Source organism: Leopardus geoffroyi, chromosome D4, assembly GCF_018350155.1.
Source record: "Leopardus geoffroyi isolate Oge1 chromosome D4, O.geoffroyi_Oge1_pat1.0, whole genome shotgun sequence".
Taxonomy (NCBI): Eukaryota; Metazoa; Chordata; class Mammalia; order Carnivora; family Felidae; genus Leopardus; species Leopardus geoffroyi.
The window spans coordinates 89,376,100-89,393,031 of NC_059342.1; the positions used below are offsets into that span (position 1 = coordinate 89,376,100).

Below are 16,932 nucleotides of genomic sequence, written 5' to 3' on the forward strand. Positions count from 1 at the left end.
CTGAGGGCTCCTGGAGTCTGCCTTCGCACCAACCAGGTATGGCGTAGGTGTGGGTCCTTCTGAAAGGGACACTCGGAAGTGAGATGAGACTGGGCCTTTTTTGCCAAACAGGATCAATTCCTAACCCATAGGGTTGAGGGCTCACTGTGGGGCAGGGACCCTGCTCAGCATTTAACAGACATCATCTCACTGACCTCACAATGGCCTTTGAGAGGTAGACGCTAATATTCCCATGTTACAGGTGGAGACACCAAGGCCCAGACGGGCCACGTGACTTGTTCAAGATCCCACGGCTTAGTTGGTGCCGGATCCCAGGTCATCCCCCATTTGTCAGACTCTGGAGACCATGGCTGGTGCCCTGTGGCCAGAGAGCACTCACCTCCCCACCTTGGAAGGCTCTGAACCTGGTACCTGGAGGCTGTGGGGTGTCACGGGTGGGCTCCATGATTGGAAGGGAAGGTCACAGCCTCCTGCCTCCATCCCAGCTAGATGGACAGGCCCTGAGCTGTGAGACCAGGGCATTCACTGCTGAGCCTTCTGGTCACCCTATATCAATGGCTTTCCCTTGAGCCCAGGCCCAGCCAGCCCTCAAAGGGCTGTGGAGACTTTGGGTTCCTGTAGTCACCCAGGTGGGGACAGAGAGGCCTGACTCAAACCCCAAGTCCTCAGCTGGGCCCTCTCAGTCTGCCCTCTTTGGCTCCCAGCCTCCCTTGTCCTTCTGCGTCATGCACCGGCCGCACAGGCCTCTGGGACTTCACGTGGGGTAACCTGTCCTCCCACCGTGATTCTCAAGACAAACCCAGGCTGTGGTTCTGTGACCCTATCCCATGTCTCTGCACTGCAATCATTTCCATGTCATTTGTCTGACCCCCCCACTGAACTGAGCTTCCCAGGGACAGGACGGACCTGTCATTTGTGGCGCGTGCCAGGCCCCTCGGGTCGCATCGGGCGTTTGATAACCACTGGTGGGCTGCCTGAAGCTGCTGGAGTGCCCCTGTCCTTCGGAAAAACTCTAAGCAGTGGAGACAGCCTCCAAGAGGCAGATCCATTACCAACCGATCACCCAACCCTCCCTCTAATGGAAATCAGATCTTACAGATTATTGCCATTTGATTGGACCCTCATGCACCGAAGCCAAATTCAAGACTGATCAAAAAATAGGAATAAAGCCCCAAGCTGCTAGCTTAATGAAATGCTGTCATGGGGTGGGGGGGGGGGGGGGGGAGGGGGCTGGGCCCAGCCCCAGCCGACCCAAGATGATGCCGTCAGTGACGTCCTTCACTCCGTCTGGTGCCCAGGGAGGCCTTTGGCGTGGCCCCACTGTCCGGTCCACGGGATGGGGTCCCAGGGCCCAGGCCAATGGGGCGGGTGAGCCTGGCTCACAGGGGTCCGCGCTGCTCCGAGGGAACCTGGTAAGAGCAGGGGTTAGTTCAGGGCCTGCGTCTGGGGGCCTCTGGGCCAGGGCAGTGGGAGGACTACATTTCCCAGACTCCTCCAGTCCCGGGGAGTGAGCCATTGGAAGATTTAAATAGCCCAGGCCCCGAGGCAGCGAGGCCGCAGCTGTGGACTCGTCCGCCTCCCCGGTGGCTCCATTGGCGCTGGCCCGCATCGGTGGGCTCGATTGGCTGCGCAGCTGGCACTGACGTCCCCGTGGAGCCCAGTGGCAGCTGGAGGTAAACAGCCATGTGCAATCCTGCACTCTATATTTAACAGCTGCTGCGGAGAAGGCAGGGAGGCAGGGAGTGGTGGCGGGATCCCCGGGCGGCTCCGGTCTTCGGGGAGAAGGCCTCCCAGCCCGGCTGGCACCGGCCCTCGTGGCGCGAGGCGTCACCATGCCAGCCTCCCAGAGCCGCGCCCGGGCCCGAGACCGCAACAACGTCCTCAACAGAGCCGAGTTCCTGTCCCTGAACCAGCCCCCCAAGGGCGCCCCGGAGCCCCGCAGCTCGGGCAGGAAGGCCCCGGGCCCCTCGGCGCAGCCCCCGTCCCCTGGCGATGGGGCCCGCGAGAGGCGCCAGTCACAGCAGCTGCCCGAGGAGGACTGCATGCAGCTGAACCCCTCCTTCAAGGGCATCGCCTTCAACTCCCTGCTGGCCATTGACATCTGCATGTCCAAGCGGCTGGGCGTGTGTGCCGGCCGTGCCGCGTCCTGGGCCAGCGCCCGCTCCATGGTCAAGCTCATTGGCATCACGGGCCACGGCATCCCCTGGATCGGGGGTACCATCCTCTGCCTGGTGAAGAGCAGCACACTGGCCGGCCAGGAGGTGCTCATGAACCTGCTCCTGGGTGAGTGTGCCCGCCGTCCGCCACCCGCCCCGCCAGTTCCCCCCGGAGGGAGCCCACCCCACCCCGCCCCGGCCAGCATGAGTGGGGCCCTCAGAAGCCGCCTGGAACCATCTAATGAGGTTAGGCAGGACGGGTGCCCCAGAAACAGGCAAACCTCCAGCCTGGGAAAGAGAGAGCCGGGGATGCGCAGACGGGGGCCCCCCTCTAGAGCGGGGGCCTCGAGAAGGTGGAGGCCCTGAGGGAACCTCCAAGGAAGGGCCCGGCTCTTGGCAAAGTGCCCCCACTGCCCCAGAGGCGGCTTGAAGGGAGGGGGTGCTGGAGGATGTGGCCTCGAGGGAGGCCGTCAAGAATCTGGTGGGGGTCCTGGAGCTGGGATCCTGGTAAGTGTCCAGAGAGGGGGAGCTCCCATCCCATGGGTTGGGGTCCTTGAGTTCCTAGGCTGCTTGCAAACAAGGCTTGTGAGCTGCCCACATGCCCCCCCCCCGGTTGGTTCAGAGCCCCTGCCTGCTGCCCAGGCCTGGGGGTGCCGGAGGTCCAGTCTGGGGCTCCTGCCCACTTGTGGCCGCCTAGAGTCCTTACCTGCTGCTTCCCTAGGTGAGTCGCTGGAGGAACCGGCCAGGTGAGCTGGTGCTGGTTTGTTTTACCACCATCTCTGCTGCCGGTATCTCTCCGTTTGGCACCGTCCTGTGCTGGGGGACCCACTCACCCCCACTCGCAAGGTGACACCGACCCCCATCCTGCGCACCTGCAGATCCCCAAGGTGCTAGGGGAACCCCGGCTTCCACCCTCCACGCCGGGCCCACGTTGGTCCCCTCGGCCCTCTCAGTTGCGGCCACCAATTTGGGCACAGGCGGTCGGAGGTCTCAGGCCAAGCAAACCCTGCCCAGGGAACCCAGCTCCAGAAGGGGAGTAGTAGGCTGGGCCACCGACAGCTGCGATCCCAGATGAAGTTAGGATAATGTGCATCTCGCTGCTTAGGTCTCAGAGGGTCTGGGGCTGGACACGCTGTGGGTGGGACGTGGGGAGGAGGAGACGGTCAGGGGCTTCCTTGCAACCCCCGCCCCCCACCACGTTTTCCCGTTCTTCTTATTAAATCGTTTACGTGACTTGTTGTTTCTCCCGAATAGACAGTCCCGCGTGACTGGTGCTATTATCGCTCCCACTTTACAGATTAGGAAATTGAGGTTCCTATAAATAAAGCAACCTGGCCAAGGCTTCGGAGCTAGAGATTTGCACCGGGCCTGCCTGACACCAGGCTTGTGCTCTTTCCAGGCGCCCTGCCACGGGCTTCCCGGGGCAGAGCCCTGCGCTCATTATCCGAGGTTTCCCTGGGACTCTTACAGCCCCAGACAGAGCAGCCGGTCCAGAAAGCCGTGTTGGGAGTTAGGTTGTCTGGTGTCCGAGGACAGGGGTGAGAAGGGACCCTGAAGCCTCCCTCTCAGCCCTGCTCCCTAGCCCCTGTCCGCAGGTCCCTTCCCTGGGTGAGGTTGGAGGTGATAAAGCTGTGTTTGTAATGTGTTCGGTGTTAACTGTGTGCCCGGCATTGCATGAAACACACCTTCGCTTCTAATCCTCTCACGGTCCCGGGAGGGAGAAGCAGCATCTTCCCCTTGTAAGGAGGAGGAAACTGAGGCACAGGGCGGCGGCTTGCCCACGGTCATGCAGCTGGTCAGAGACGGTGCGGGGAGCACTTCTAGCTTGTTAAGAGGAGGTTTCTGGCTCATTCCGGCAACCAGCAGCTGTGGGCCCAAAGGCACCTGCTTCAGATTCGGGATGCCTCCCTTCTCGAATAAGAATGACAGTCGTTCTTAAGTTTTTAAAAACCTCATTCATTGAGCTTCTTTGTGTACCGAATACGATGCCATGAATGTCCTGTATTTCATAATCTAAAAATATTTTTAACGACTTAATAAGCATTCGTGTACCCGCTTTACAGATGAGTTAACCGAGGTTCAGAGGGGTCCAGGGACATGCCCACTCCACACAAGCGTTAGTGGCAGGCCCAGGAACCAAAGCCACGTCCTCCAGACGGCAAACCCTTTGCCTCCCCACTCGCCGTCAGCCCGCAGGCTGCGGGTACCACCCCATCGTTCCAGAAGCATGAATACAGCAAGGAGGTGAAGGGTCTGGGGGGATGTTTTCCACCTGCCAGCACCTTTGCTGGTGTATCTGGGCGCTAAGAGCACAGAGAAATAGGGGCCTGGCACAAAGCAGCCTCTCAACAGCAGGTGCTCAGAGCAGGCAGAGTGGTCTGTGGGCTCCACTCACTCTGTGGGGGTGCAGACCGAGCCCCTCAGTTCCGTGGCAGAAAGCAGGTAGCCAAGGTGGGTTCAGATCCCACAGCTCTGGCCCAACCCGCCAGGGGGTCTGCCATTCCCTACCTGGGGAGAGCAGCGCAGAGTGCAAAGTTCAGTCTGTCCTTCAGTCTTTGGGGGGACGGCGGGGGGCAGCTTTCCACCCTAGAGCACAGGCTCCCAGGTCAGACTGGGCTTTTTCCAATCCTTCCCTGATCCTTTCTCTCTGTGAACTTGTTCAAGCCAGTTCCCGTCTCTGAACCTCAGTTTCCTGATCTGTACGTGGGGGGCCCCAGGGCTTAGAGGAAGCTGATAAGGCACTTGGCACAGTGGGTTGCAGGTGAACATCCCAGTCCTGCCCTCCTGCCCTGAGCACTGGGGTACCTAGCTAATTCCCGGGGGCAGTCTCTGGGCTGTGAGCGGAGGCCCCGCCTGTGTAGTTGGGACCTAGGCTCCCTGCGGCCCCAGAAGGGAAAACTCAGGTGCCCGGGGAACTGAGAGTTCTAGCCGGTCACCCTGGGAGGGGTCCCAGCTGGGCCAGGAGGAAGTCCTCTGCACTGCCCCCCCCACCTCCGTGTTCCCTCCCCCCAGGGCCATGCTGCCCAGCCTGAAGAACAAGCCAAAAGGGGTCTTAGCAGCTGGCAAAACCTTGGACTCCAGAGTCGGCTGGACCTGGGTGCAAATCCTAGCCCCGCTGTGGGAACTCGGACATGTGACTTTGCCTCTCTGAGCCTCATTTTCCTCATCCGGCAAACGGGTGGCTGGGACAGCTCACTCAAGAAGCACACATGAGCATCTTGGCTCATACTAATGCCAGTTAACGCTTGTGCAACTCTGCATAGCACTATCCTTGCCCCATCGCCATTATCAAAAGCAGTCCTGGGTCCCCCCCCCCCGCCGCCCAGGTCCCAGACACCTGTGAGATGATGACTCAGTCCCCTCCCTCGGCCCTCCCCTGCAGCGTCAGGCTTGATGATCCCACAGAGAGCCATGCGACAGGTGACCTAGGCCAATCCCAGCTCACCAAGCCCATCCCGATTTCTTCGTGGGCTTGTCCTTGGCGGACCATGCCTCCCATGTCTTGTTGCCATGATCTATAAAAGTGTCTCTATTGAGATTGTCCTGTCTATTAAAATTTTAGCCATTTTGGGGCGCCTGGGTGGCGCAGTCGGTTAAGCGTCCAACTTCAGCCAGGTCACGATCTCGCGGTCCGTGAGTTCGAGCCCCGCGTCGGGCTCTGGGCTGATGGCTCAGAGCCTGGAGCCTGTTTCCGATTCTGTGTCTCCCTCTCTCTGCCCCTCCCCCGTTCATGCTCTGTCTCTCTCTGTCCCAAAAATAAATAAACCTTGAAAAAAAAAAAATTAAAAAAAAAAAAAAATTTTAGCCATTTTAAGTGTTCCTGTCCATTGAACACATTCGCAATGTCATGGAACCATCACCACCGTCCGTCTCCGGAGCTTTTCCTCTTCCCAAACGGAACCCCCATCTCCATTAAACGTTGACTCCCCAGCTCCTTGCCCAGCCCCTGGCACCCACCGCTCTCCTTCCTACGTCTCTATGAACGTGACTTCTCTAGGGGCCTCAGAAAAGTGGAGTCACACACCGTCGTCCTTCTGTGTCTGGCTGATTTCACTTTGAGTAATGGCCTCCAGGTTCCTCCGTGCTGTAGCGGGCATCAGGAGTCGCTTCCTTTTCAAGGCTGAGTAATATTCCGCGGTATGGCTACGCCACGTTTTGTTGATCCGTCACCCATCGGTGGACACTTGGCTTGCTTCTGCCCCACGGCTGTCGCAAACAGCGCCGCCGTGAACACGGGTGCGCAAGTCCCTGCTTTCGGCGCGCTGGGGTAGTTTTTCGAAGAACACCCGCACTGTTGCCCGTGGCCGCTGCACCATCCCACCGGCGATGCACGAGGGCTCACGTCTCTCTGGGTCCTTGCTAACGCCCACTGGTTTCCGGGTTTTGATAATGAGCATCCTAGTGAGCGTGCAAAGTGGTATCTCGTGGCTTTGAGTTGCATCTTCCTTAATGATCAGTGACGCTGAGCACTCTGCCATCATATCCTCTTCTAGGAAGGGAAATTCGAACATTGCGAGGACAGATGACCAAAACAGTGAGGGCTTCCCTTAAACCCCCTCCTCCCCAGGAATAACATCCCCTGCGGCTTGGGTCACGGGCCTCTGGACGCGTGTGACAGCCTAACTCTGGGCACATGCTAGCATAGCGTAGGTTTCTCAAATGACCTCCTGCAGTGTTGTTCCCAGCAAGGCCTCCTTCTCACAGGACCCGCCGGGCCATGAACGTGCCCTTTGGGAACGTGGTCTCAGCCCCGCGTCCCTTTACCTCAAGCTTCAAGGTTCAGAAACCAGAACTGGCCCGTCAGCCTTGCAGCAGCCCTACACCCACCCGGCCCCCTGTGCAGACCCTCTGTATAATCTGTGATGTCATCTCTCCCTCACCACCCACTGGGTCCGCTCTCAGCGACGCCTTGGTGACGACCACCCCCCCCACCCCCCCCCCGCCTGCCTGTCCCTAATTGATGGCTACCTAGGCCGACCGGCCTTCCCATCTGGAGCTCTCCTGTGGAGCCGGTGGCTGCCAGATCTGCAGGGAGAGAACATTCCCCCGCCTTTTCCTGGCTTCACTTGTCATGTCTCCGTGGGGCTCAGTGAGACATCGGTCCCTCCGGGGGGGGGGGGGCCTTCAGCCGCCCCCTGACCACGCACCGTCCTGACAGCTGCCCTTGTGGCCATGCGTGATTGGGCAGGCTCATGTCTACACTGCCTGGTACTCAGCTGAGTGAATAGATGATGCTGTCAGAGTCCTGTGCCTGTGGCTTTGATTTCCTTGTCCCCCAACAGTCTTCGGTGAGAGCTGGAGCCGGCCTTGCTATCTGGAATCTTCAGATGAGAAAGCAGATTGTTCAGGCCGGGAGAGAAAAAGACAGGCCAGGGCCCTCGCATTGCCCCCCACCCTCCCCGCCAGGGTGCCCAGGGCTGGGGGCGTGGCTCTGGCTGAAGTCAGGGGCTGCCCAGGTCGGGAGAGGTGCTGGGCATGGGCACATGCGTCTACACACACACTGCTCACACCGACAGAGTGGAGGTCCCAGTGCTAAAAGACTAGAAGGTTCCCACCTACCCTCGGGACACCCGCCCCCCACTCCACCCCTCTGCTCGCTGCGCGCCTCCCTGAGAGCTACATCCTGCTGGAACCGTGCACTGGTTTTTTAAAGAGATTTCGCGTGCCTGTGCTGAAACACACATGAAGTTGACCACGTGAACCATCTTTAAGTGCTAAAATGCAGCGGCATTAAATGCATTCGCATCGTAGGTAACCATCACCCCTACCCACCTCCAGAACTTTTCCATTTTCCCAAACTGGGGCTCTGTCCCCACTTAAACAAGAACTCCCCATTCCCTGCCTTCACTTGAGAGCGTCCCCAGGGTTCATCCATCCCCCAACCCTTGGTAACCGCTGTTTACTTTCCGTCTCTATGAATTCGTCTATTCTAGGGTGCCTCCTAAAAGTGCAGTCATGCACCACTTGTCCTTTTGTAAAAATAACTGTTTAACAATGTGCCCAATAACGCCTGTTCGTGGGAAGAAAACGATTAAATGCAGGATGACAGAAAGACAACAAAAAAAATCACCCTCGTCTTCCTACCTAGAGAGAAGCACTCTTAACCAGTCGGTGGAGCCTTCCGGACTTTGTGTCTCTGCGTATAGACACATTTACATCTTATTTTATAAGAACGGCATCATACTGCAAATCCTGTTTGGTACTTGTCCTTCTCCACTTAACAAAAAACCCCACAGGGCTCCTTCGGTGGCTATAAATACACACCTGCCTCATCGTTGGCGGTGGCCCCGGCACGCCATTGTCTAGACTTGGCCACGACACATCCCATCCGTCTCTGACTCAAGGGCATCGCGTTGGTGCGGTCCTCGGTGTTAGGAAGACCGTAAATCACGGTGCGTATCCCTAATTATTTCCCAAGGAGATATTCTACGAATGGAAGAGCTGAGTCAAGGAAGTCGTGTTGCAAAGGCTTCTAGGTCTGAGGCCGAATGCCCTTCAGAAAGTTTAGAGGGATTGGTGCTGCCCCACAGCCCTGCCGGCCGGTCCCCCAGCTCCTGGAGGAGTTGGAATGGGGGGCTAAGAGGCAGGGTCGGCCCCCGGGGCCGGAAGAGTTGGGACCCCTCCTCCCTGCCCCAGCCAGTGAGAGTCACGGCCCACAGACCCGTCCCCTCGCCGGCCAACAAGGAGCCCCCACCCCACCCCCACCCTGGTCAGGCCGGGTTTGGCTCTCTGCTGAGCCCACAGCCTCCCCCTTCCCGCCTCCTGCCCAGCCTGATTCCCCCATGCTGGAAAGCAGCTGAAGCTCCACGGGGGCCAGGAGAGGTCACCTCAGCCATTCCTCTGCCTCCGGGCAGACACACACACACACACACACACACACACACACACACACACACACACAAGCAGCCAGCCACAGGCAGGCAGGAGGCCTCAGGAGCAGCCAATTCCAAATCTCCCATGATAGCAGCTCTTTTCTCAGAAAGCTCTGGCCCCTGGCCTCGGCCCTGTGACCCCTCTGGTTCTGCAGGCAGCACAGGCCCCCAAGGTCTCTGGGGTGGGGAAGGACAGGGGACGCTGAGACAGGTCTCTCGCCCTGCTCTGAGGCGGGGAGGCTGCCGGGGCAGCAGGGCCTGGGGAACAGCTGTGCCTCCTGCCTGGGGGCCCGGACATCTCAGAGCCCAGCTTGCTGAGAGGGGCCGGGAGTGGAAATGGCTACAACCGGGATGGTGAGGGAGGCCGAGCCCTGTGTCCCAGGCGCCGTTTATGAAGCGCGTCCTGCGAACCGCGCTCTGAGTGGCCTCCGGCACTTTGTCAATGAGGGGAAGGGAGGCTGGGAGAGGCGGACGTGCCAAGGTCGTGCGGTCGGCAAGCAGCTGACCTTGAAGCTGGCCTCTGATTCTGGAGCCCAGGTGCGTGCACAGCCACTGCCCTCGTTGACCGCAGGGGGTGAAGGCCCGGGGAGGCCAGGTGGCCCGATCTGCTCGCACGGCGCGCCAGGGGCGACGGGCTTCTGCCGCCGTCCTGCCCCTCTCCCCCGAGCATCCTGCCGGGCCGACCTTCCCCGTGGGCCCCCGTTGCCTCCTCTCCAAGGCCAGGAGGAATGTAGGTCAGGGAAGTTGACAGTGCTGTGCGATCGGAATTCACGGAGCCCTGAGTGATGGCTCCATTTGCTTCTATTTCTGGGCCCTAGATTATGCGCTGATAGTGTCAGAATCATGGTCACAAGGAGGGCTGGCCGGGGTGCTGGAGGAGGGGCGGGCAGCCCCGTCCTGGCAGCAGGAGGTGGGGGTGGGTGGGGGGAGGCCCAGGGAAGGCATCAGCTGTGCTGGGGAGCCGTCCTGCCTCTTCCTCCTCCAAGCCTCAACACCCAACGGCCACAGCGTGGGGACTGGGAGACCACTGTCCCGTTATAGAGAGGAACTCTATAACCAGTGCTTACTGCCCACCTGCTACCTCGGCCCCACGGCACTCGGCCAGCCGGGCTCACCAGCCCGGGGCCGGGCCCGTGCCTGACCTACCCGAGAGCCAGCCGTGCCCAGGAACTGGAGGTCCAGTGAATGAATGAACAAGGCATAGGATGGGCGGGGCCAGACGGACAGCCAGCGGCAAAGGGGTAGAGTCTCTACCTCGTTATGGCCTCAAGAGACAGAACCGGCCAGAAATAGCAGCGGATTCCCCATGGCCCAGACGCAGGGGCGCCTGGGTGGCTCAGTCGCTTAAGCATCTGACTCTTGCTTTTAGCTCAGCTCACGATCTCATGGTTCGGGGGTTCAAGCCCCACGTCAGTCTCTGCGCTGGCAGCATGGAGCCTGCTTAGGATTCTCTATCTCCCTCTGTCTCTGCCCCTCCCCTGCTCTCTCGCTCTCAAAACTAAAAAATACTGAAATCAGGGGACACAGGTAGCCTCCGAGGCCTCTGTGGGGGGGGGGGGGACCGGGGAGGGTCCCCAAACGGAGCCCCCCCCCCCAGCTTCTCCACAGGGCCACCTCTCTTATCTGTTCCACACCCTGAATCTTTGTATTTGCTTTCGACGGGGAAGAAATGCTTGGCTCCTAAAAAGTGAGGAGGGCGTGGGTCTAGCTCAGTCCTTGGCCTGTGGTTCCTGACCAGCCATGACGGGGGCCGGGGCATGTGGGGAGACTCGGGCACAAGCCCTTCGTGCCTTCGGCCACCAAATCTGAGGAGGCCAACGCTGCCCCCTCCCTCCTGCCTTCCTCTGTGCACACCTGCTCCAAGATTCACGCTTGTCTGGGAAGGCAGCTTTTAAACCAGCAACAGCCTGCCAAGGTGATGAGCCTTGGTTTCTGGCTGAGAAACTTGGTCACCAGTTGGACAGACGACTATGCCTTCCAGTGACTAATGTCACGTTTGGCTCCTTCTCAGGGCCTGATCCTGGTCCACATTAACCCCCCAGACCCCAGCAGCCCACCCGACACCCAGGCTGTGGCTGGCCACAGCCCAAAGAGCCAGGGAAGCTCTGATTTCCCTGCGGGTGGCGGAGGTCTCGGAACAGGCGTCGGGTAATTTCGACCCTGGGGGGGAGCCCCAGAGAAGGAAACACTCTCACCGACACACCTGCTGGATGCCGGCTGGCCGCCAGGATCAGGCGGGCTGGGACTGAGAAGTAATAAGGGCAAGTCCTGAAGGACGAGGGAAAATAAGTCGGCGGGGGAGGGACAGGGCGGAACCTTCCAGAAAGGACGAGCCGCAGGTACGAATACTCCGACCTCTAAGGCTTGGTCTTGTCCTCCGTAAAAGGGGGACGATATGGTTCGGCTGCTGCCGCGGCCAATAGTGTGATGGTTCCTCCAGAAGTTACCAGCTAGAGTTACCATATCATCGTGCGACTCCACCATAGGCCTGTCCTCACAAACACCGGAAACAGGCGCTCGGCAAATACTTGGACGCGAGCATCCGCAATAGCCAGAAGGTGCAAGGAACCCAGACGTCCCCTGACAGGCGGATGGATACACAAACGGCGGGGGGGGGGGGGGGGGGGGGGGGGGTCCCGGCCGCGGACTATTATTCCGCTTTAGGAATAACGTACCAATGCGTGCTGCGTGGACGGACCTCGAACACACGATCCTGACTGAAAGCAGCCTCACACAAAAGGCCACGTGTCTGACTCCCTGCATGAGAAGTGCCCACAGGAGGCAGATCCGTAGAGAGAGAGAGCAGATCGGTGGCGGCCAGGGCTGGGGGCAATAGGAGAGGGACAGGTCGTGTCATGGGTCCCGGACTTCCTTTTGGGGGTGAGAAGCGTGTTTTGCCACTGGGAACTGGTGGATGGACAGTCCTGTGAATGTATTTTTTTTTAAGTGTATTTATTTTGAGAGAGAGAGAGAGAGAGAGAAGGCACGCGCGGGGAAGGGGCAGAGAGAGACAAGGAGAGAGAATCCCAAGCAGGCTCCGAGCCGTCAGCACAGAGCCCGACGCGGGGCTCGAACTCACGGACCGTGAGATCATGACCTGAGCCGAAGTCGGTGGCCCAACCGACTGAGCCCCCCCCGCCAGGCACCCCAACCCTGTGAGTGTGTTGAATGCCACTGAACGCTACGCTTAGGTGACACGAATTTCACCTTCGCTTCTCAAAACCAGGGATATAGTCGTGTGCTGTTCCCAGGACCGCAGGGATGTCAGTGAGGTCCTTCCAGAAGAATCACCAGCCTGGGTTGGTGGGTCAGGACCGAGGCCCTCCTCAGGGGCCCATGCTGCCCCTGATGACCCACTCTGTCGTGCTGGCACCTTTACCGAGCGCCATGAACAAATTGGGTCTGGGCCCTCGCGGAGCACGTGTGGCGTCAGGGAAGAGAGACGAGAGTGATGCTGAGAAAGCGTGTGATGGGCCAGGGCTTCGGTAAACGGGTGGTCGGGAGGCCGGTCTGCCGAGGAAAGGGAGGGCCCGGGCCGGGTGGGCGTCCCAGGAAAGGGCGTTCAGGTACAGCACAGGCAAAGGCCCTGGGGTAGAAACGCGCCAGGGGGGTCAGCGTGGCTGGAGCGAAGGAAGCAAGGCAGGGCGGGGGTGCTGAGGTGTGAGGGGACACTGACGGTCCCTCGGGGCCTCTCCCTCTCGCCCACAGCCCTGCTCCTGGACATCATGACGGTGGCCGGCGTGCAGAAACTCATCAAGCGTCGCGGCCCGTTCGAGACGAACCCCAGCCTCCTGGACTACCTCACCATGGACGTGTACGCCTTCCCCGCCGGGCACGCCAGCCGCGCGGCCATGGTGTCCAAGTTCTTCCTCAGCCACCTGGTGCTGGCCGTGCCCCTGCGCGTCCTGCTGGTACTCTGGGCCTTCTGCGTGGGCCTGTCGCGCGTGATGATCGGACGCCACCACATCACGGACGTCATCTCGGGCTTCGTCATCGGCTACTTCCAGTTCCGCCTGGTGGAGCTGGTCTGGATGTCCTCCAACACCTGCCAGATGCTCATCTCCGCCTGGTGAGCCGCCTGCTCGGGGCTCCGGGAGCCGAGAGACGAGGCAGGCGCGGCGGCCGACCGGCGGCCTCACGTCCCCCGTCGCGGTTGGAGGCCGGCGACCGCGGCCGGGCCGCCCGGAGGCTCGGTGCGGCCGGCAGGGGCGGGTGCTCTCTGCCCCTTTGCCTGGACCGCGCGTGTCCTCTCTGGGCCATGCTTTGCTTCCGCCACGGAGAAGGCAGGCGAGAGCTAAACGTGGCGGGAGCGGGGCCGGGTCGTGTCCCGTCCCTCGGTTGCCGTCACGACCGCTGAGTGCTTGGCTGTGCCCGCCGTGCCCACGGCACGATGCCTGGCAGAGCGCCCCCCCTCCCCCCACCGCCCAGCACAGGTGCCACTGCCATTAACGGTCATCGGTTGCTCAGGGCAGCACTTTCCGAAGGGCGCCCTGCCGGATGCCAGCCTGCAAGACGCTTTGGGAAGGAAAAGGGTTTTGTGGTCAAATAAACTTGGGCAATGCCGCGCACCGTGCCCCCGTGCCGGACACTCGCGAGGACCGTTGTCGCCACAAAGGCTCTGACAAGTCCTGTGCAAATGCTTCCTGTCAAACTCCGTGTTTCCTCAGCGTATTTGACCACAGACCCCTTTTCTCGAGGAACAGCTACTAACCCCCAAAGAACCGCCGTCTCCTCAAGCGCGTTTTGGGAGAGGCCGCCCGGGAGCCGGAGGGCCTGAGGCACGCGTGGGCCTCTCCCAGCGCCTGCGCAGAGCTCACGGCCGCGGGCATCGGTGCCGCTTTGGCCCCCAGGGGCCGGACTCCATGTGACCTGATAGGTCGTTTCCAAGTACCCATCGTGGATGTGCATTTCATGTGACAATACAAGGCAATATGCAGCGGACCCCTCTCCTGCGTGGTCTCTCCTCGTGTGATGCAAGTTTCCAGGCAGGAGGGTCTCTGTTGACACAAAAGGGTGGGATTTCTTCAGCCCCGGATGGGCCGTGGTGTCAGGTGGTCAGAGGTTAAGGGGCTCCTAGATTTTTCCGGGCTGGTTGGTCGTTCTCCCTGAGGTCACGATGCGGGGGATCGAACTCACAAACTGTGAGATCGTATCCCGGGCTGAGATCCAGAGTTGGACACTTAGCCGACTGAGCCACCCAGGCGCCCCCATTTTCACTTACATCTTAATCACATCTGCAAAGACTCGATTTCTGAATGAGGTCACATTCACAGGCGCTGAGAGTTAGGACTTCAGCATATCTTTTGGGGGCCCAAGATGCGACCCATAACACCTACGATCCTTTGGGGGAGGAAACTGCCTTCCTCTCTCAGCCAGGCTATGGGGACAGGGCAGAACATTCCCGTCTGCAGAGGGGTCCAGCTGCCCGTGGTGAACGGTGGGTAGGTGGGTCTCCGGACCCAGAGCACTCCACAGGCCTAGCCCTCAGGCCTGACTACCCTCCCCTCCTGCTGCAGGGAACCCACATCCCCCCCTTCCCCCCCACCCCCGCCTGGGACTTGCCCCAGCAGACAGGACCCGCCCTCCCTCCCCAACCCACCCCCCCAAGGCCCCGGGCTTCTCTCCTGAGCCTCCAGTGTTCCCTTTGCTGCCAGGGGTGTGGGACACCTGCACCTTGTCTTTTCCCTCGAGGGGCTCTGGGGCACCCACCCGGCCGGGCCACCACGATTTAAACCCCCAACTTGCCACGTTGAACATCGGCTGCTTCTGGAGCCTTTAAAATACATTCTGCGCATTTCCACGGACGCTCCCAGGTGGCGAGCTTACGGGATGCGGAACAGAGTGGGGTGAGGCTGTCTTCCTTCTTCACCTCGCCCCTACCCTGGGAACCTGCCGTCCACGGTGGATCCCACTCCAGCTTTGGGCTGGGGATGGGCCCACGTCCCCAGCAGGGACACAGGTCCCCAAGGGCTCTGCCTCTGCAGGGGGTGGGTGGCAGTCTCTGGAGTGTCTAGGATGAGAGGGGATGCTGGAGAATGGAGGCCCCTCGGCGGCCCCCCTAAGGTTTAAGGGGAGCCGGTGGCACCCCGAGCGCCTAACAAATGCTTAAGAGGAAAGGCATCCTGGGAAGCCTTGTCTGGAAGGCACATACTGTGGGGTGTCAGTTACACCGGGTGCTAGAGACCCAGGCTCAGGCCAGTGCCAGCTCTTCCTGGCAGCGGTGACATCCCCTCTTGGAGCCCTCGTGTCCTGATCTGTCAGACGAGGATGACAGTGATCCCTGTGAGGGCATGCGTGACCCCGGGGCGCCCTCCGTGGGGGAGCCTGGCGTAAGGTCTGTGCCCGAGGATGTCACCCTGGCATCCTGGACGGACCCCTCTGAGGGAGCCCACGGGAGCGGAGCTGGGGGCGGGGTAGGGAGGAGGCTGTGAATCCTCAGGAACCCGCCATCCCCCCACTGTTTCTGGAGAGAGCCTGGGGGCGGGGACTGGGGGCAGGGGAGACGAGGGGACAGCTTCCAGAGCCCCAGCGATGCAACCGGAAAGTATGGGTGTGTTGTCGCATGGGTATAGGGACCGCACTCCTGTGACCAAAGCCAATACCTGCTCCCTCTTTTTTTTTCCTGGTGAATTTTAAGAAGTGGTGTTTGGTAAACCAAGCCTGCGTGCCCGGGATAAACCCCGGGGCTCACGACGCAGTACCCTTTTCTAAATACTGCTGGATTGGACTGGATAAAGATCTTGTTAAGGATTTTTGCCTCTAGAGCCACGAGGGCTGTCCTTGATCTGTCTGTGTCCGCTTGGGTCATCAGGGTAACGCTGACCTCGTCTATTTTTCCGAGAGGCTGTGCAGAATCGACATTTTCCTCTTTACCCCTCAGATCTCAGGCCTCTCCTTCATTCCTAACCTCTCCGGAACCACCTGTCAGTGGAGCTGACATTCAGTTCACGACTGACTCTGGGAGAGGAGGGGAGGGGACGGGAGGGGACTTGGCCCTATTTTACAGGTGAGAAGACTGAGGCTCAGAGAAGGAAAGTCGTTTCCCCGAAGTCACTCAGCTAGGATGTGGCACAGCCAGGATTGGAGCCCAGGCCTGAGCGGCCTCAGAGCAGAGAAGCCCTCTGGAAAACAGAAGGGCAGGGCGCCCCCCAGCGTCGGGGCAAGGTTGCCGGCAACGGGTGGGTTGGCTTTTCGCATTATTTATTGACATCTAGTTGGTGCACAATAGTTGTATTAGCTTCAGGTGTGCCACTTTTTTATTCAATTTTTTTTTTTTTTTTGAGAGAGAGCGAGAGCACACGTGACAGAGAGAGTGAGGAGAGGGGCAGCCACGCCCAGCGCAGAGCCCGACGTGGGGCTTGATCATGACCCGAGCCGAAATCAAGAGTCAGACGCTTAACCGAGTGTCTGCCTTCCAAGAGGTGAGGCAGAGGCCTGAGGACAGGTGCCCTCAAGGTGGCCCGGCCCCAAAGGTGTAGGCCAGAGAATCGCCCGCCTGGGTTTCCTCGGTAAAGGTCACTTGATTAGAGGGCCAAGGCGGGAGTGGGGGCCAAGCTGGAGTTGAGCTGGGCAGGCCGGTGTGGAGGAAAGAGCACACACATGGGAGTCAGACAGATCTGGCTTCAAATTCTGGCCCTGACGAATCACTGAGCCCTCTGAGCCTCGGTGTTCCCCTCCATAAAATGGGGCTGAGGCTGGCCGTGCACAGGTGTGAGCATTAGAGAGACAGAGCCCCCAGCTGAGGCCTGCGAAGGAAAGAATGAGCTGCCTGGGCCACCGTGCCCCTGGAGAGGACCACGCGTGCTCCCTGGGCCCTCGGGGGCGGGGCAGGGCGCTAGGGGCTTGGCTGGGCAGGTGTTGGTCGGGAGCTGAGGAATCTGGAGGTGGGCGTGTGCCCGTGTCAT

The 16,932-nt window shown here is 60.2% G+C and overlaps 1 protein-coding gene across 1 annotated transcript; it reads left to right on the forward strand.

Moving 5' to 3' along the window:
• Window positions 1–1,239: 1,239 nt before the first annotated feature.
• PLPP7 (phospholipid phosphatase 7 (inactive)) lies at window positions 1,240–13,969 on the forward strand. Its single transcript, XM_045468194.1, has 2 exons — window positions 1,240–2,283; window positions 12,737–13,969. Exons 1-2 carry the CDS (start codon window positions 1,833–1,835, stop codon window positions 13,099–13,101), a joined length of 816 nt encoding a protein of 271 aa, XP_045324150.1. The 5' UTR covers window positions 1,240–1,832; the 3' UTR covers window positions 13,102–13,969.
• The last annotated feature ends 2,963 nt before the right edge of the window (window positions 13,970–16,932 follow it).